The sequence below is a fragment of the Chroicocephalus ridibundus genome, chromosome 1 (genome assembly GCF_963924245.1).
Source record: "Chroicocephalus ridibundus chromosome 1, bChrRid1.1, whole genome shotgun sequence".
NCBI lineage: Eukaryota > Metazoa > Chordata > Aves > Charadriiformes > Laridae > Chroicocephalus > Chroicocephalus ridibundus.
This window is the reverse complement of record NC_086284.1, coordinates 153,503,510-153,524,557: the sequence shown is the minus strand read 5'-3', so window position 1 is coordinate 153,524,557 and position 21,048 is coordinate 153,503,510. Positions and strand designations below refer to the sequence as shown.

Sequence of the window (21,048 nt, the reverse complement as noted above, 5' to 3'; positions counted from 1 at the left end):
CCTACTTTAGCCTTTTAAATGTTGGGCAGACATCGCAGTGTGTCCAAATGTCATCTTTTGATGATCTTTGTAAGCAGGCTACGAGTTACAACTCAGCCACTTGCTCAGTTTGTGTTCTGTCATTGGCATGTTTTGAGTGTTCACTGAGAAGCATGTGACTCATTTTGCCTCAACCTCTGTCCCCCTTCAGTAGTCACTTTTAGTTAGTCGTGTCTGGCTGAAATGCCTTTGTCTTGGATTCCTGTCTGTTGGATACTGAGAGTCATGCATATAACATCCGGCTTCTTTCTTGTCCTCCCTTTTAATGGACTCCTCCTATCAGTCTGCAGAAGTACCATACAATCCAAATCACATTGTACATCCTGTAAAAGGATACTACTTTTTACTGATGTCAAAGAAACAGGCAGTTTGACTTCCTGCCAGATTAGGTATGTTACTTGCGACTTTTGATCTGCTGAAGATGCTTGCCTTGCATAAATGTGCTCAAGGCAAAAGGAGTTTGTAAAACATGCCATCGGTTTCTCTCTGTCCTAAGGCATCAATCGCAGGTAATGACTTAAGACGACTAAAACAGTTTCAGTAAATAGGATTCAAATTTCCCTTCTTATAACGCTTGGAGGTTCACTAGTTTCTGACATACCTATAGTTGAAAGTAGTGGTTGGCAGTCTGCTTGCAGGGAGCACTGGCTATCCTAGTTATGTGATAAGACATTTTAAGTGATACATCACAACTGAGGCATTACGGGGTGATTTTTTTTTTTTTTTTTTTCTTTCCCATTTGGCCTCTAGGGAGGACCTGAAATCAGCCTCTTTGAGATCCAGGAGAATAATGTTGATTCTTCTGTTCCATGGCAAGTCTATTTCCAGGATTGTCTGGAGTTTATCTGTTCTGTGGTTAGTACCACTGTCTTCTGCAGTCCCCTAGGGTGTTGCAGAAGCTAATTCGGGTTGTGTCTGATGCGATTTCAGCTGTATTGGCATGACTGAGGTACTCCTGGATTTGGAACCTTCATCTTTTTGTGCAGATGTCTTTTATGCACAGCTTTTTTCAGGAATTTGGAGTGCAGGAACATGGAACATCTACATCTCATAGTGTGTTTACTCAACGTTATAGTAGGATTGTCTCAAAATTCCAGAGGCACTTCTTCTTTCTTCTTTATGAATGATAGGAAAGCATACATATGTTAGTGGTAACATGAAGTAGTAAGGTTTTTTATGGGTTTCTGGACAGGTCTGTTATTCAGAAAGTCCTTCTTTTTATGATTTTAAAACCAATCTCAAGAACATTTGCCTGTTAGCTTCATCCAGGTTCTTTTAGCAGCCATTTTAAGACTTCAGTTTTCGTTCATTCTTGTGTAAAGATGTTCTTTCACAGTCTTTCTGGAACAGCTCACAGCTCTCAGGAAATGTCAGTGTCTGTTTAGGTAAGTTCTTCAGCGCTGTGTTGTGTGCTGGAGAACCTTCATTGTCACTGCTCATGGGAAAATGTTTCCTTCCAGCTCTCAATCTAGTCTATGCATGTTCTGTAAGAGTATGTAGTTGTCATTTGGATGCTCAGAGCAGTGTGCTAGGGGCTGAACGCTGCTTAAATTCCCATATAAAATAGTGTTCTGTTTACCAGTTTCTTACAGCTTTAATGTGAGGAATGATCTGTAACTAAGCTACCTCTAAGACACGCTTCAAAAATGTTTTGTTAAAAGTTAAATAAATGTTGTGAATAAATATGAAGTAATACCATTTTAAATGACTTCTGAAAGAGCAACACACAGAATTAGAAGAGAAACCTTCTTAATCGATTTATGCTAAAGCTGAGTCTCAAAGCTCTTCCACCCCACATCTCCTTCACCAAGACATCCAGCCGAAGACCTACCTCTTGGTGAGATGTCCTTCATTGGGTAGCGTGTCTGTGCATACTTGATGCCTCAGTTTGCATGCACTAAGGAGAAATTCATCTTGGTGTAGCATTAGTTTTTATACTTGATTGCCTTTTTGAAGCTTTCTGTGCTGTCCAGACAGATTGAAATTTTCCCTTTGCTGATTCTTTCATTCAGAAATTTATTTAGAACTTCTAAAGAAGTCTGCTGCTCTAACTAAAATAAGCACCATTCATTTTCTTGAGGATGTAAGTGTTGCTTTTTAGACCAGATGTTGTCTCTTGTTCTGGATTGGTTGATCAACTGATTGACTCAGTAAGAGGTACTCCTCCTACGTTTATTTTGGAGATTTAGCACCTGGTAAGTGTCCCTGTGCCCTGAACTTTTTTTTTATTTTTTTTTATTCAATCCATTCATTACCAAATGTATTTGATAGAAATATCTAAATAGTGCTAAATGAATGTAGCTGATTACTGACTCTTTATTACCATTCAGATGGAATTCAGCTATGAAATAACAGTAGACTTAGAGTAAATAAATAACCTTTTATACTTTTCTTCAAAAGAAGTCATTGTCTTGGGCTATTCATTTGTGGATACCACAAGTCAGCGACGCAAAGCCACAACGGATCATGAAACAAGTATTAACAATAGACTAACCATTTGAGGTTATGGTATTCCTCTCTTTATCTGTCTACAGAAGTGGATATCTTAATAGCTGTTATCTCAGCAGACAGGACTGTAGAAATTCAGGCACTTGAGAACTGATCCTCTTTTCCCCACTGCCTCGTTCCTTTAGCATACAGTTGAACTTTGTACATGTCTGAAGCCTGTAGCCCATGTGGTTTGAGTTGCATTTTTTGTGGAGGATTATCCTTTACCTGTTTTCAAAATATCCCATTCATCCTTACCAAAGACAGCATTACACAGGCTACCTTCTAATCATCTTACTTATATTTAACTTGGCATTTTGAAAGCATGCCTTTTTTTAGTTGTTGTTTCCCTGATGGGAAGATTCTGGGTTTGACAGCTTCTCCCCAGTCTGTTCTTCTAGGTCGCTATTTTAGGACATGTTGTAACAGAGCAGAGGGGAAATTTTCTAGTTTGGGGACAAACTCACTCTGTAGCATTTCAGAGAAATTATCCTTTGGGAGACCCACAGAGCTGCAAGTGGACTTCCATTCACACATTTGTTAAGCATGACACTAATTCAAGTGTCCAGACAACAGAAAAGCTTTTAATTATCCACAGCCTTTGGGTTCTCTGGTAATCCATTCAATAGGCAGGTACTGCGTGCAGTCATCTGTAGTGTGATGAAACATCTGGATAGTCATTTAAAGAAAACAGGAATGTTATAAATGGAGATTATTTAAATTGTTCAGTCTCTATTTATGTTCACCTCCTCTATGTCTTACCTATGTCTAAGGAACCCTTACCTTATTTTTCCAGTATCTCTTTAAAATAGGATATCCATGCAGTTGAGGAGAAGGTGGTGGCAGGGAGGAGTGTGGAGGTCTTTCATAAAACAAGTGGTGGAAGTGGAGGGATTGGATGTGTAGTTACGAGGTTCTGTTAGGGTTAACAGACTCTGCCCTGAGTGCTTTAGACAGTGCTTCAGTGCAAAAAATTGCTAATGGTGATTAGTCATCTCTTAGACTTTACATGTGGAGCTGTGTTGGCAAGGAGCGTAAGAAAGTTCCCAGTAGTAAAAGGCATAGTTATTAAACAAAAATTTTAGTATTGATACAGTTTTCCTGGAAAGGAGTGGCAGGGTATTTTAGCCCTTACCTCTTCCCTGACAAAACAGAATCAGGTAAAGGAATCGTGAACTCATCATGTCTTTATACTCATTAGACACTCAGCTGGGGGTTCAGCTTTGAGAATTACGATGTTTCTCCTCTGAAACTGCCTGTAGACAGTTTTCTTGGATCATTCTTCTCTAAATAGATGGTAACATGTGTCTCTATCCTTACTGACCATGTTGTGTAGTCACTAGACTCATTGTAAGTAGAAGAGGGGTTACTGAAATCTCCCATGCAAGAGTAGTAGGGACTAAGGCTGAGGAGATTTCTTCAGGGAAGCTTCTACACCAGCCAGAATTGGGAAGGCCAGTGTGAGGCTAACGTTTCTTGTTGATTTTCCAGTATAATCAAGCTCCTTGAAAAAAAGAGATAAGTTTGTTGGAAATACAGTTTTCATTCTTTCCAGACCTATATAGGAACTTCTTTCAGTACTTCCCATAAGAGTCCTTCTGTTCTTTAAGGAGCTTTATCTATGGTTTCTAGAGTTGATTTTGATACTAAAATCAAGAAACTGGCTTGTAAACCTTTGGCTTTTTCTGAACTCTCTTGTACCTTTGAGTTATAGCCAGTCTTGCCACTGAGGAGTACTAACTTATACGTGGACAATGTGCTCATTACAAATACTTATAAAATAAATTATAAGGCTGAAGCATAGGATGTAGGACTCTGTTTCTTAAGGTTTGGTAGGTAAACAGGAACTGAGAGGATATTGTAATACCTTTTCTCATGTAAGACAGCTGCTTCTGAAATTTCACATTTTTGTCAAAAGCACCTTTTAATTTTTTACAATTTTTAAACCTTTTTTTTACTAAATCATTCTTTGCCAGTGTATTTTTTTCTATACTAATTTATAGAAAATCGCTTTATTTTAAAGTTATTTCTACTGTTATTATTTGTATCTTTGGAAAGGAGAAGCTTTCTTCATAATTTTTAGTCTTGCCTTTTGATCTCTGCTGTGGAAGTGAATAGATTCAATAGGTCATTGGAGTCATTGGTTCAGCTTTGGATTCGTTACTCAGATGTTATCTATTTATTTTATATAATTAAATCAACCATCTGTTGGTTGTGAGGGAGTTAAGGTTCATGTGTTACTTTTTCTTAAGAAATAAAGGGAATTTTTCTGTCAGACTAATTTTGAGTAATTGTATTTTTTTACTTCTAAAATCACTTACCAAGAATATTTACTTTATCCTTTAAGACACTGTAGCAGCATAGCTGTTTATTTTTAGTGACTTATTGTTCATGATATATTCCTATCACTGAAAATATCTTTAGAGTAGACAAACCAATAAAAAGTTGAAACTCTGAAACTTTTCATTGAAAACCTTAAATGCAGTTGGTTAAGACAAGCGTTTACCTTTTGAACTATGGTCCCTAATACAGAATTTGCTATGGGAAAGGAGAGAAATAAGAGCATCCATAAATGTCTTAGTCTTTTTGGAGATTTGAATCATATTTTTCATTTATTTTAGTAGTATTAGTATGTATCCAAAGCTTTTGTTTGGATACAAGTGTTGCTTTTATGTAATAATGGCAAGATATGGGGCATCATCTCTATTACCTGGTTGTGGATGTTGGATGTGTGAAACAGAGGGTAAGCAAGGCTGCTGAAGAAGTGGTGCACATAGAAGCCTGCATCACAGGAAATCTTGGCCTGAGTGAAGTTGCTGGTGAGTCACTGCCAGTCCTAGCAGTTGAGAAGCACAGGAAGGTTATTGTATCACGCCACTGCCTGGTGTCAACAGTGAGTCATGGGTAATTCTGCTGCAAGGAGAATGATCCAAATAGATTTGGAGGGTTAAATTCTTCCCCAAAATAAATTATCAGATGTTCTAGTAAGGCTGTCAGACTGTCTTCTGGGAAAATTAAGGTATGTTTAGTGTCTAGGTGCCATTATGTCTACTTGTTACTTCATTGTTATATCAGTAATACACAGATTTGTTTCAAGGAAATTTTTTATTTTTCCTAAGAGAACTCAGCAAGAAACCTCGTATTAGCAACAGCGTTGAATTATTGTATTTACTTTAAAATGGATACTAGAGATTGTAATAAAGTTGTACTACTCATGTCTGTGTTACTGTAGTACAACTTTTTCAGAGTACAATAAAATATTCTGATGATCTGCATCAGGAAAAAACATCTCCAAGGAGAGGCTGATTGCCACAGCAAGGCTTGTAGAAAAATAAAACATTTTCCTAGATTAAATGATGTAGCCAAGAGAAGAGCAAACAAACTTTTGGACTCACAACCTCTTTTTATGGGAGGAAAAGGGGGAGAAGCAGTAACTTTCAAGTTGAGAACAAATTGAGAAATTTTGCACTGAGTAATGGTACTCAGTTTCAGTAGAAAAAAAATCTGTTTGGTCGCTGTAGATAAGGAGGGGGATATTATGGAGGGAGTTCATTACAGTAACTAACACCTGTGAGAGAATTGTCTGTGGGATAGTGAGGAGATAGAAGTGGGCATGACATGGGAAAAAAGTATAATATGCAGTAAACCAATACTGAAATCTGAAAATCATAGACTAGATAAAATATTGGTTTTAAAGTACGTAATCAAGATTAATTCACTGTATTTGTTATTTGCTTCTATATGGTTTCAAAGATTTAATACAAAACCAGCAAAGCCTAAAGAAGTACTAGTATGTTGAAAGCTGTTTTTTGTTCATCAGCTGGTAGAGTTATCACCTCTCCATACAAAACTCCTGCTCAGACCTTTAGACTATGAGAACAGTAATGCTTTCATGAAAGCCGTTATTCATTCATTATTTATCGTTCTCAATCCTTTTCTGCTTTAACAGTTTGATTCACTATTTATTTGTAGTTGTGTTTAAGGGTTGGTGTTGTATTATTCTGGTTGTTAACACCAGTACATACAACACCAAAATGGCAGTTGCTGCCTGAAGGATTGATAATTTAGGTTCGAGGAAAGCAATGGTGGGAAAGTGATATGATTGTGATTTTTGACTAAAAGAAATTTGATTGCGTCATTTGCTTAGCTGTTCTCCAGAGCTTTTTTTAAAAATTATTTTATTTTAATCTTGACTAAGGAAAGGTTACATTTGTATGGTTTTAGTCCTCTATTATATATATTTCATTCTTCTGACAGTAGCTGTGGTTTGAGTTTATAAATCATTCTTCACTGGTTCAAGTATTGATTTTTTTAAAGCTTTAAAGCTTTTTTTCACCTATTCTGCATAATGTTCTATTTGAAGTCATTGAATAACTGGCTGTTTTTCCAACTACTATCACTTAAATGAAAACAGCTAAACTGCCACTGATTTTTTTTTTTTTTTTTCCTTCCCTTGAATTGTTTGTGGTAGGGTAATCAAGAGGAGCTGCTCTGCCCTTTCCTTGTAAAACTAATCCTATAATGTGGTTTTATTTTGAGAGTGGTATATCATGGTGTCGTTTTACAATTATTGAATGTTGTATATCAGGATTTTTAATGAGGTTTTTCTCAGAAAACAGTATCAGAATAAAAAAAAATGAACAAATTACTAACTGTGACCAAAAAAACCAACGCTAAAACCACGACTGCAGTGGAATGCTGAACTTCAAAAGTGGCTTTTACTTTGTGATATAGGGATGCAGATGAGTTAAAAAGAATGATATAACTAAGGTAGATAACGTTTGAAACTTAAAGTACAGACAAAAAAGGTGTTCTTTTGTGAAAATTGGATAATTTGAAATAAATGCTAGAAAAAGATAAAATTGTAGAAATCTTTTGTGTGCATAGCTAGGAACAGAGACAAATTTGGGGACATGATGGGTTTCTGCTTTCCGTTTGTTGGACTAGTGTGTAGTTCAAGAATTCGGGGCACTTCATTTTAGTCCTGAGTTTGTAAATTGTCTGCTGACAATCTCTGTAGCAAAAGTATCTCAAAGCAGTGTTACCAACAGACTGTTTTAATGATGAGTAAAACGTATGTTAATGTTAGGTGAAATCTGAAAGGAATGCAAGGATTAGGAAATTCAGGATTGTGGGATGGTTTCTTAGTAATATGTTCAGGGTTTCTGTTGATTAGGTGTACAAGTCTTCTGTCTAGTAAAGCTCATCTAGGCATCTGTTTGAGTGAAAAAAGAGCTAATGTCTGCTGCATTTAACTTTTGGTCTGTTTCCTGACTAATGAGTAATGTCTGCAAAAGCTATGAGAAAGGGGGTGGGGGAGAGGGGGCATATGGGATTATTTCTCAGGGAAAGCACAGCAAGTTGTTTTCAAGTGTGCCTTAAATTTTGCATTTAGGTAAGTATTGTCATTGTCCCTTCAGCCTTGCACTTAGCTGGATTAGAAAGAGGGTGTCCCAGAACACACCCAACAGATGAGGAGAATTTGAGGCTTCAGAACCCACCTTGTTCCGTCTCCCTGAAATAAAATGCATAACACTAGACAAATGAGCTTTCCAGATTTTCAATGCTACAAGCCCTTTTAGTTTTTTATTTAGTTCTGAATTAACAGACTCTTATAAAACATGTTGCTCTGAAATTAATATCTGTGTTCAGACACTTGTGCTGTGCTTAAGCTCTTGCTAGAGTTGGTGGATTGGTGCCTTGAACTCACAACAGGGATTTCCATTCTCCTTTCTGTCTTGACAGTTGTTCGTACAGATATATCAACAGATTAAGATGCTTCTCTGAATAATTTTTAAATGCAGAGCACTTGGTTACAAGTAAATGCATTTCAACCAGAACCAAAAGACTGTATTGTACAACATTTCTATCCATTTAACTGTATTTTTGTAGCTCTTGAACAGTTATCTATTCTCAGTCTGGTGTATAAAGAAGTAAGGCAGATCAGTCATTGCTCTGCAAGAAGCCTAACAGCATGACATACTGCTTGAATGACCATGTAGTAATGATTCATGAGTAGGTAGTTCCTGAAAAGATTTATTAAGAGCCAATATTCGTTCAGTGAGAGATTTACCCTAAATGATTTCACCAACACAGTCTATACCAACTGTCCATTTTGATCCATGGGCAATGCAGGACTATTCTCTGTTAGATAGTTTTATATTTATTACAATGATCTCAGATCTCTTTTATGTTCTTCTGTCTATTGCCTTGATTACTAGAGTGATGTGCAAGGTTAGACACATTTTTTCACTGACGAAAGTCATTCTAGCTGTCAGTCCTATTGCAGTTACCCATTTTAGCTTGTCTGATTCATCTTTTGATCGGATGCATTTCTGTTGAATACTAAGAACCCAGCTTACTGCACCTGGTGGCTTGAGCATTGGGTGACTGAGCACTGCTGCCAGAGGGAATTGCCTCTTGCTTTGAAAATTCTTGTACCTAGCAGAAAAATGTCTGCAGGGAAGAACCACTCTTTTGAATGGAAAAACTTTGTGCTTAGGTATTTTTATCACATTCTAGGATCTAGTAAAGATTTTCATAATGAAAATCTTTGACTTTGTACTTCCAAAGCAACATGTGAACCTAGCATCTATCACTATCATGGTGCAACTAGCAGAAATTTGAATGCCTCCTATTCAGTTAGGTTGTGCTAGGCCTCCTTGTTTCCAGAGCTATCCAAGTTCCTCTTCATGCTTTCCTGTCATTTTTTGCTTGAACTCTGTCAAGGGAGTATTCTGTTACCTCATAAAGATCACAGAAAGCTCCTTTAAAACTTGGTGTAATGCGCTGTGTTCTGCTTTGCTGTTAAAGGTGCTGCTGTCATTTCAGCATGAGGGTGAGCGCCAGAACATTTTGATCAGAGGTTTTTTACATGGTCTTTCACAGGACAGTGATTGCTGCAGCCATATTCTAAATTTATCCTGAAATTCCAGTAATGCATTTGATCTGCCTGTCTTCCCAAAACTATACTCAGCATAAGAAGCTTGATGTATCTGGAAAAAAGCATTTTCAAGTCTGTTCCTTTGTGAGTGTACCCAATATTTCATGGCAGAGAGCTGAGAAGATAACATGTATCATGTCAAAAAGCCACAGGTTTGATGGAGTCTCACTCTTGGTTGCTGCTATTGTAAGTTTTGTTAAAAATGGATTTCTATTTTCTTCTTCCTTACATTTCAAAGAAAATGAGAAAAGTTATGAAGGTGGAAGGGATGCACATCTTCCATTTGGCAAGAACTTGACTTGCTTGTGTGAAGCCCTAATCTTGCAAGATAGACTTAAAATGATTCCTGACGTTGTGGCTGACTGCTGTGTATTGATAACTCTAAAAAGGCTCACACTTTTAACTTCAAGAAGGGACAATGAATGAGGTTATGTTTCGGTTTGTTTTTTTTCTGTGCAGAGCAGTGCACAAATTATAGTCCCCTCCAGTGGCTGATAATGTACCTGAGTACTGCTCTTGTTGCTATCATTTTAGGCCTTTGGGATTTTGGGTCAATTGAGTATGAAAGTCTGCAGTTGTTCTTTATTGCGGCTTAAACCAATAAAACCACGTGCAAATGCTTTTCCAGGAAACTTGTTTTATTTTCCCTGAAGAATTGACGATATAGCAAATGTGAGAAGATGCAATGCTTACAATTAAGTATGGGATAGAAAGCAGTTAGGAAGTCATATTGGAGAGACTATGAACAAGTTAACCAAGAATCAAAGTATTAGCATGGCATAGCCAAATTGGTCTCATCTGCTGTAAAACAGTGGCATGAGGTGTTGGGCATACAGGGCCTCCGCACTCTGTAGTCATCTCCCTAACACGACTTTTTTCTTGCAAGGTTACCATGTAATCAGCACAAGAAAACTTATAAGCAGGCTGACAAAGCCTCATTCTACACATGATCTACGCAGCTGAGAGGCCGCAGCTAGTTTTTGCTGTTGGTTATCTCTCTATCTTGGTTGAACATTGTGCAATGACTCCATTGGCAAGAACATTCCATGTGTCACAGTACAGCCATATGTTGTTTATGAAGATCCTGAATGTCACCAGTTCTATTACTTGACAGGATCGAGTCCTTTGTGCAGTCTTCTCACATTTATAGCCGTAACTGGTCATCTGATGCTTTTCTTGCTCAAGAAAATGTCTTAAAAAAAGCCAACAAACAAAACACCAGTAAATGTCAGTGTTCTCAGATTTCTAGTGAGCCACTGTCCAGGTTTTATAGTTCAGTCTGACAGGGCTAGCAAATAATTCATTTCTTCAGCTGAGCACTGAATATTGGGCTCTTGATGTCTTATCTGGACAGTAACTCAATTTCTGGAGGTACAAGTTTGGAAAGAACACTTACTGCTGTGGTCATCAATCCATAGTCTCTGAGCATCAGGTAGCTCATGAGATCTGCCACTATTGCTTGCAAGTGAAGGATGCCACTAGGCTGCATTCCAGATTGACAGGAAGAACAAAGTATTGTGTTGCCGTGGGCAAGCAGAAGTTGAAAAGCTTACTGTTTTATATTAAAACTAATTCTCTGAAATATTACCAATTTATGTATCACAGCCTACCTTGTAATTGTTTCTGAAGTCCTCAGCAGTCACAACCTTGAAGTATTCAAAAAGCTTTGAAAATCAGGCCTACTCCTATGCCCTTACATGAGAGGTATAGGGTTTGTGAATACAGATGCAGTTATTCAAAATATTTTGGTCAAAATATTCTTGTGGGACCCATGGATGTGTGCATTGAGATTTATACTGCAATCTCTGCCAACCAACTAGCACAGATGAAGGTTTACACTGGGGAGAGTGGGCTGGGTGTGGCATGGGGAAGGTGATGTGAATAAAGTAGTCAACAGCTGTCTTGTGCATTGATTTTTGTATAGTACTCTTTCATTATCAGTCATCAGCTATTTTTCCTTTTTAGAACGTAGTGTTGATGTATGCTTATGTCTTGGAAAATACTGAACACAAGACCAAAGGTTGTGTAGCAGAGCACCTCTTATCTTGAATTGATTCCTCGTATTAGCTAATGGAAAGATGTATTTGCTGACCTCCCTAATAGAGGTGACTAATAAGAATGTTTTTGCAGAAAAGATCCTTATCTATTAATAAAATGAGTCGTGTTTCATAAAGATGCTATTAGTTTGAAAACATTAGACATTAATATATATGTAAATGTTAAAATTCTCTTTCCCTCAAGTACCATAATAATTTCTAATTACTTTCATGGGATGAGAGGTTCACAAAAGCTGAATCTGGCACTTAAACAGTTTTTCCACGAATGCAATGTTTATAAGTAATCTACACTGTGGATGAAACTGGGTGTGTTGTATACACATGCAAAATCACATAAGATTAAATTCTACAAGTTCTATCATGGCTGGCCTGAATGAATATAGATCAGTCTGAAGTTTGTGTGTTGGCTTTTTTTTTACAGAAACCTCTTGCATGAGGATCCATTTTATCAACACAGTTTGTGACAAAACAAGTTTGTGTTTGACAGACAGGGGAGACAGAATTATCTTACTGCAATGTGTGAAACTGCATATATGCAAGGACTCTTGTTTCTTTAGCAGAATAAGAGCAAATAATCAAAGCTCATATTTGTATATAAATAAAACATGATATTTAAGTAGTGTAATGCTAACCCAATTTGGAAAGCCTAGTGGGAAAAAGAGGTTAAAGTCAGTATGGAAATTGTTGATTCTGATGAGAAATTCTAAACTTTTGCCCTAATCCCAACATGCCTATTCTCGAGAAAGATGAGGGGCGCTTAAAAGAATCCAGTTTCTGCACTCCAGGATCGTACCATGTTGACACTCAAAGTGTGTGTCGTGTAGATGCTGGGAAGATTTGCATGAGAAAAAGCTTTTGAAGCACACTAAACTGCTAATGTAGATGTACCTTTGGAAATATAGACACGTAGTAGCTGTTGTAATTGGTATGACTTCAGAAATAATTTTCCTTTGTCTTCTATTGCCTACTAGATCATTTGTGATATCTGCCATGGAGCTCAAATTGGTTCATCCCTTAGGAAGCCTCAAAATTGTCAGAATTATATTAATAGTTAAACCCCGGTAGATAAACTGATGCTTTTCAGAAGTTTACTAGGTTTGCCTGGGCTTAATCAGAATTTTTATTCTTATCACACAGGTAAGTGCACAAATTTCTTCAGAATATTTTTACTGTTCATCAGGTATTCTATAGAAACTGCCCATATACATGCTTTATTCCTTGAAAATATAAATAGCTTACATTTTTTCTTTGTAAGATAAGCTGCTTCATGTAGGTATAATCTTTCGTGTGGACATTTACCACTGAATAACTGGTGTACTGCATTTATTTTGCTTTATCTTTCAGCCCTTTTTATGGAGGTACCTGTACGTTTAGTATGAGGTGATTGCATTGCAGTTTTGGTTCTTCTGTGGCTACAGGTTTATTAGATTTCTGATCTACTTACTTCGGGAGTTAAAATTCATTCCTGCTGGGTTGCTTCTAGGTGTTTTGGTTTCTTTCTACAGACAGGGGCGAAGGTATTAGGCTGCTGCACACTGCCCCCTTAAACCAAATGAGTCATTTTGTGTGACTCTAGTTCAGCTGACAAATGTATTACTGACAACTTAAGCTCTTTATCTACAGTGCTTTTTTACTATCTTGCCCTTCTGCTGTCTCAGAGATAATGCAATGTATGGTTGTCTTTAAAATACAAGTCTCTTTCTTTGACTCTCACAAATTAAATCCTATTAAAATCATAGCTGTATTTTCTATCTAAGCTAAACATTATAACATTCACCCATTCATTTCCATTTAAATCAGGGTTTTGAAGCCCCTGATCCATCTTACAGGGAATATGTAGCATTTCTGGAATCAGCAAGTTCTGCTTCATCACAGCCCTGCTGGACACCTGACATTAGCCCTTTTTTCAGTTTCTTTGCGTGGGCTGCAGCTGAATGTCAGCAGGGACTCCCTCAGACAGCCAGGCCTTTGCTTCTGCGGTGCATTCAGCAGAATCTATTTCCCAGAAACGCTGCCAAAACATTAACTCTTTGAGAATGGGAGAGAATTATTTCCTATAGTGACCAAATCCTATTCTAGCTTTTAGCATGTGATCTCTTCTGAGGCTAATGTGGTTCATCCTCTTAGAAATGTTTGAAACACTGTCATTGTGAAGATCGTAAGAGAAGTCGTCATAATGCAAGTTTGTGATTATGCATGCAAATTTGCTGGCACCTGTTAAGTTCTGTTGCTTTCTGGTATCCTACATTTGAGGGTAGACCTTACTAAGTCATCCTTCTGACATAAAATGTATCGTAATTATTGTATCTTTTCTTTCCAGAGTAGTCATGATGATCTAAACACAAAAGTAAGGCAGTGTTTGTAGGTACTGTAAATACCTCCATTTTAGACCTGGAAGGGCTTTTGTAGATGAAGGGTTGTCTTTCTTTCCCAACTTTAAAAACAGTTGGCTGAATAAGAGATTAGCTGTAAGCAGGCATCTTCAGAAACCTAGTTTCTGGTCAATTAGCTCATTACATATGTCTCTCTCTTTTAATTTTTCCTTTATCCCTGGGTTGGATCCTGAAGAAGAAATATGTGTTATGTTATAAAAAATGCAAACCTGTCCTATGTCTTTCCAAGCACTTACTGTTTTCTACATGAAGAACAGCTTGATCACTGAGTAGATTTGCAGAAAACCGCCAAATACATACACATCCTAAAGCTGTCATTCAGTACAGGATGTACTGGTGTTGTGGGTTAACAGTGGAAGTAATCAGGAGATTCTCAGTAGCTAAGTTTGTCAATAATGTTTTTATAAGAAACTTTTATTGAAATCTGCTGATTTCAGCCAAACTTTTGTTAGGAAAAAAATTCTTCCCTCTGGAGTGGAATTTCTGATTAAAAATTAGAGAAGAGTGAGATGAGTTCAACCTCTGAGCAGGAAATAGACTTGGTCAGAGATGCTTACTGGGAGATGCCAAGGGACATCTTGGCTAATTCAGACAAAGACCTTGAACCAAGATTCATCTTCCCTTTATGGCACTGAGATGTGAGAGATGTGGGTTTAAATTCCTAAGTCAGTCAGTATTCAGATATTTATACAAAGCAGAATCTCTCTCAGTCCCTTCTGGAAGATTATCTTGTTAGAGATCCGCCTGAGAACAGCTTATTGTCTACTGACTGGAGCCTCATTTGGGATGTATGAAGATGACGAGGAAGAGCTTGCACCTTTATCCCCCAGGCTGAAGCTCTTCTAACACAGCACCAAGTATTCTAGTAGGACCTCTCTTTTTCTCCCTGTCCTTTCCATCACCCCGTATTCTCTTGCTCGTGAATATGACAGTCTTCAATGTTCTCCCAGTGTAAAAGGAGAATTATTTTTTTAAGCTGTTGAGTTTTGCATGATATAACAATGCTTCCCACCTCATTGTGGCACACATCGGTGACACAGTGTCATATAATTGCATGTTATGTTTTCCCTTGTTGCTGGGTTCTTCTCTTCCTTTTTGCTGATTGTTGACAGGCATCTCTTGAACGTACTGAACTTTTTCTTGGTATTCCAAAAATTAATTTCCCTGGTTAACCTACTTAGAGTTTAAATCCAGAAGATTAAGGAGAACTTAACTACAGAAGTGTTCTGTGCCTAGGTGCCTTGCCTCTGTTGCAGAGCTCACAGATATAATTTAAGCATTTAGACTTCTTGAATAAAGTATAGGATGAATTATGTATCTGATTACGGTAGTTGCAAAGACTGTATCTGCAGTGTGAATAGCCTAAATCAGCAAACCAAAAACAAATGGACAAATGCGTGTTGGAATCTTAAACACCGTAGCTTGGTAGGTCGACCTGTCTTGCAAAGATGAGTGTGGAAATCGTTTCTTCAAAAAGCGTGTCACAATTTAATCCTTTCTTTGAAAGTCATGCTAGTAGCAATGGCTGCCTCCTTTTGATCTAAAAGGTAGGGTTAGAATACAGGCCTTGGGTGTAGAGTATCAATTAAATTCCTTTTTCTGTCTATGTTAAATTGCACATTCCCCACTTCCTTTGGAATGGTAAGATGATAAACATTTAAGTTAATTGGAACTGCTGCTATTCAGGTCTTTCTGTTCTTATGTGTTCTACCAATTAGAATGAGAAGCTGTGCTCTCTTCAGTATTTTCTGTCAGGCCTACTGAATCTTTAAATATTTCATGCAAAATGGAAAAGCTTCAACAGGGAGAGATGAAAAGAGCTGCCTGCAGCAAGGTTCCCAAACTCACCAGTGTAGCAATAGGTACATTGCATTATCCTGAGACTGCAACAACAGGACTGCTTTGTGAACCAAATATAAGGAACTTCCGTATCGTTGGCTGTAGTCATACTGTAGGTTGGGAACTCATCTAACCAATCTGCCAAGGTATGGGAAATGTGAATTTGAATCCCATTAGGTGGAGGCGAAGATTGAATCATGTTCTCCTACTTGCAGATGTAAATTTTGTGCTGCTTGATGAAAGGCACACTCTGTCCCTCCGTAGAGCCCAGTTTTAAATTGCTCCATGGAAGTAATACAGGCAGAGGAATACCCTTGTAAGAGGTTGTGTTTGCACCTTGCCCTTCTAGGATTTGCATTTGAGGTGGGCCTGAAGGGGCTTAGCTTTGTCAAGAGAAAATTACATTAGGCATAGGCAGCAAGAGACTTACTAGAGAACTGTGCTCACAAAAATATCTTCGTGATTTGCAGGTGTAGTTATAATTTGTAGTGAGGCTTAAAGACCAATTTTCATTGCTTTAGAAAGCAGGGAATCCTCAACGTCGAGGACCGAGCAATAAGCTTCAAGCAAAGTACAGGTTCAACGTAATTGCATTGACTTTAATTATGTTACCTTTGTTAAGCTATTTAAGAAAATCGTGATTGGTACTTATTCAGCAGAGTATGACATAACCAAGCTCAGTGGTATTAAAAGTTTTTTACTAGATAAGACAATTTCAACAGTATATTCCAAATTTGATTGAGGCCTCGAGTCAAGTCCTAGAAATAGGATTGAGCGTCGGTGGCTAGTATCGCATGAACTTGGAAAATACTGCCTTTCTGTGACAGTCACTGATTTAAAAGTCTAAGAAAGGATGAGAAGTTAGTTAAGACTTGCCTGCTCCTCAGAGTAAAAAGGATGTTTCCTTTGAAATGATACAGAAGAGCTATATTAACTGAAAAAGTAGTTTATTTATGATGCCATTTCATAAAGGGTATTATTCCATTATTCTGAAAGACATAAAAGTTTTTTGGAAAGCAGAGAAAAGAACCCATCTTGCATACATCTTGCATGTTGGCAAGGAGTGGGTGACACAAGCAGAGAACAATTTTCTATGGCGTGTTTTCTAGTTACCTTGCACGTAATGAAGTTTGTTCTCAGGTGAGCATTTCAGAGAACAGTGATAGTAATTCATAAGCTTGGTCCTAACCTTTCCTCAAGTCCCACCTCTTTATTTTTCCTGGGAAACTGAATTCAAAGCAGTTGCTGACCATTTATGTCATTGGTATTAAATTTTATTTCATACCATATTTTTGAATTGTGTGATTGAGTTCGGTTCTTTGACCCAAAAGTTGCATGGGTTTTTTTCCAGCTTTGGGGGAAATAATTTCTGTGGGTCTGAGACACAATTTTTGCCTATGTAACCTGAAATGAGATTTCACAGCAGATGAAATGGTAAAAATGCGGGAATTTAGTTGTGGTGATTTAGTCCATTGATGTTTATAAATAACCCAAGTTTGATTCTGAGACAACACTGAGTAGAGGAAGTAATTTCATTTAGTAGATGATGTGGTCGTTCGGAAGAAGCTCTTTTCTTGCCTGGGAGAAAGGAAATGCTGAAATGGCTGTATGTGGAGAGGCAGGTGGAAGCATGTGGGAATTTGTTTGTTAGCTGGAGGAACAACATACAGCTGGGCTGTGGAAAAGTAGGGCTTCTCAAATACAAATGGAATTAACTCATGTGTGGAATTGTAAAGTTATATCTAGTGAGGTTATTGTTTAATTTTAACGAAATCTAAGGATATTCTCTTACTACTGCTGTTGTAGTCCTACTCACTTTATTGCTACAGAGGAGGCAAACGTTTTCCTGACTGCAGTAGATTTTCTCTTACAGCTTGGTCAACATTTGCTAATGCAACTGATGTACGAATGTGGTTTGTACCACAAACATGCGTTTGTGGTAGTGCCTCACTTTTAAGGCTTGGAGGTTGTCTGACATTCTCACTTTGATGGTGGTTTGAAGAAATGACAATAAATGAAAATTGAAATTTAAAAAAAACAAACACAAACAAACAGTGATTTCTAAAACCATTTTTGAAATCCATATTGATTTCCTTCAGATATTTCTCTTCTTTCATACTACTAAATGCTGACTTGAAAATAAATGTGAGCATCCACCAATATATAAACAGAATTACCTTTTAGAACAGTGTAATTAATCATCCCTTTACCTAATATACCTGTCCTATGTTGTCACGCAGATTCTATAACCTGAAGAGTAGTTTTAGATTAACAGAATTAGTAACTGCCAAGTATTGTGTTATTGAAATAGAAGAAAAGACAATTACAGCATCTTAAATCAATCATGAAGCTATGCATTTAAGCTGATTTCAGTTTATGCTGATGCTGTAAAGGATTGGTTCCATTTCCTCCTCCACCAACTCCTTGACCGCACATTCCCACCCCTACTTTGCGCACCACGATCAGCAGTGGTGTAGTCACACTGTCAGCTGGATCAGAGATCTGTCTGGAGAGACGTTTTTTTGGTTTTTGTTATAGTTGAATTTAAAATAAATCAAGTCCGAAATAGATTCAATAAATATTTATTGAGGTAGGAAGGCAAAAGCAGCGCTGGGCGGCCGGGGAGTCGCAGCTCCACCAAAGGCTCGCAAATTCAAGCAAGCTGAGCAGCTCTTTTTATCTTCACGGAGGTCGGGTTTCGACATCTTTGGTACGCCCCTCTGTAGCTTCTTGCTTGAGGTAGTTTAGATAAAATGTTGGTCACAGAATCAGCTCAAAACAATACATTCTGATAACATTGTGGTTAAGCTTTTTGTCAAACAGGAGTTCCCATGTTGGTGTAGCAAGATAACATTGTGGACATGTCTCTTCTGGTAAAACAGGGAGTTCTCAAGACTGCCACAATGGGTTTGTTCCTCTTGCTTAACTTGTTCGATCAGCAAATCACCTTTAGTTACTTATTACAGTTTTGATGGGGCTGATTTTCAGCCAGGTGAAGTTTTGATGCGGTTGTCAGTGCCAGCCACCTAAGGAAGGACAGAGAGCTGGGCTGTTCCTTTTAGCGGCAGTGGGGATTTAGGTGACCTAATTGTGAAACATCACCTTTAGTTTTGAAAAGCTCTTCTTAGGCCAGAAGACAAAAGGAGGGGAAGTACTCAGTCTAAAGTACTGGCCTTTGTAAAGAAAATGGGGTTGAACTGCCATTATGCACCATTCTATGCAACCAAACTGACTGTTAACAGGTTAAAGGTAGGTAACTGTGCTGCAAGTACTATCCTCTGTCTATTGTCTTTTCATAGAATAACAGGATGGTTGCAATAGACCTCTGAGGTCAGCTGGTCCAACTCCCCTGCTTAAGCAGGGCCACCTAGAGCCGGTTACCCAGGACCATTTCCAGACAGCTCCAAGGAATTTTACTTAAGAATTGTGATAAATATATTCTTGATGTAATACTTAACCCCAAATCTTTTTACGTCTTTTTACATCTCTTCTTTTCACAGATATTTGAGTGAAACGAAGTACTTTTATTAATGTGAAACATACTAATTTGGCATATTAATTGTAATCTTTACATTACAGACCTTAACAATGTGTCTCCTGAGTCAAGCTTGATAGTAGATTACAACTAATACTAACCAATAGTACTTTAGTCCTAGTGAATACTGGAAAGAGCTGTATTGCAGACACATTTTTGTAATACGAAGGTAGACCCCAGGGACCAGTCCATCTGACTTGTTCACATGCAGACTAAATTGTAACCACATCTGCCAGTCTTAAGGGAGCAGAGGTGTATCGTTCGGTGCATATCTCTTCCTTGGTAATCAGATCTTTGTTCAGTGTGTTAGTACTTCTCCATTATTATTTTTATACTGTCTTGCAGAGAAGAAAACAAATGTTTATCTAAATATGAAGTGAGAACGTTTTTCTAGGCAAACTGTGCTTCGCCTGTATTATCCCACTATATTAACCCACTGTATTCACAGTCATTGAGACAGGATTTTTTGTCTTTCACAACCACAGATTACTGATGATCATTTCCTTGACTTCACATTCACTAAAATCCTCGTGCATAAAATTGTATGATGTGACCCTTCTCCCTATCCAGCATATATCTCATTTTCTAAAGTTGTAGTTCTTCCTGACATGCTGAAGTTTCTTCTGTAAGTCAACTGGGAAATCTGTGCTATGTGTAGTGTTAGTACTGAAGATCTTGGTAGCCATCGTGGCTGATTACATTTTATTAGGTGGTATGTAAATTCTAATAGTCATATGTCCCTCTGCATTGTCAAGATAGTAATTCTAGTCTAGGACTTCTTATGCAGAATTCTTCTATAGGGTAGGCAAACATTTGGGAAAAAAATATTTTGAGCTCTCAGCTTACTGACGAATGCCTACTGACATTTTCCCATTTGAAATAGTGACTCATTCAAGTTGGTGGGAGTGAGAGTGTCACCTGAGTAAGAGGTTTCTACTTTAAAGCAACCTCTACAAGGCATAGAAGGAGGGACTTGAAATTTCAGTAGTTTAACCCAGTTCCATCTAAATTCTGCTTTCAAAAAAAACATTGTTGGTCTGTCGATGTTGCGGTTTCCTCTTATTTGGTAGTTCAGGAGGACTGACGTGGCTCATGCTGTTCTCTTTATTTCTCCAGTGAAGGCAGTCCTCTGATTTTATTTATTTATTCTTTTAGCATATGCAGATGACTATCCAGGCTCTCCAAGATGAGCTTCGGATCCAGCGGGACCTGAACCAGTTGTTCCAGCAGGACAGCAGCACTAGAACCAGTGAGCCCTTTGTGGCAGAGCTGACAGAGGAAAACTTCCAACGACTTCATGCAGAGCATGAACGCCAGGCCAAGGAACTCTTCCTGCTACGTAAAACCTTAGAAGAGATGGAACTGCGTATTGAGACACAGAAACAGACCTTAAATGCACGTGATGAGTCCATTAAAAAGCTGCTGGAGATGCTGCAGAGTAAAGGTCTGTCAGCAAAAGCCACTGAGGAAGATCATGAGCGAACAAGACGGTTGGCGGAGGCAGAGATGCACGTGCACCACTTGGAGAGCCTTCTCGAACAGAAGGAAAAAGAAAACAACATGCTGAGAGAGGTAAGTGACCAAGCTCTGGGTTCATCTCCAATCTTAAGCTCTTCTGTCTCTTCTCCATTTCACAACTATAAGGAAAGAATCTTCCATCCTCTCTATAAGCTGTATTTTACGTTACAGACTTGATAGAATTTGTGCCTGTTTTAAAACTTCTTTATGGCTTCTTTGTGTGTGCTTTCTGGTGTT

General features: G+C 38.0%; 1 protein-coding gene across 10 annotated transcripts in view; it reads left to right on the top strand.

Annotated features, from left to right (window-relative positions):
• The window catches only part of ERC1 (ELKS/RAB6-interacting/CAST family member 1), a 305,118-nt gene that overhangs the window by 45,120 nt on the left and 238,950 nt on the right, over positions 1-21,048 (top strand). For all 10 annotated transcript variants that reach the window (XM_063318622.1, XM_063318614.1, XM_063318604.1 and 7 more), the window contains exon 3: positions 20,449-20,865. In XM_063318622.1, the coding sequence (XP_063174692.1) occupies positions 20,449-20,865 (417 nt within the window). The remainder of the gene's footprint in view (positions 1-20,448; positions 20,866-21,048) is intronic.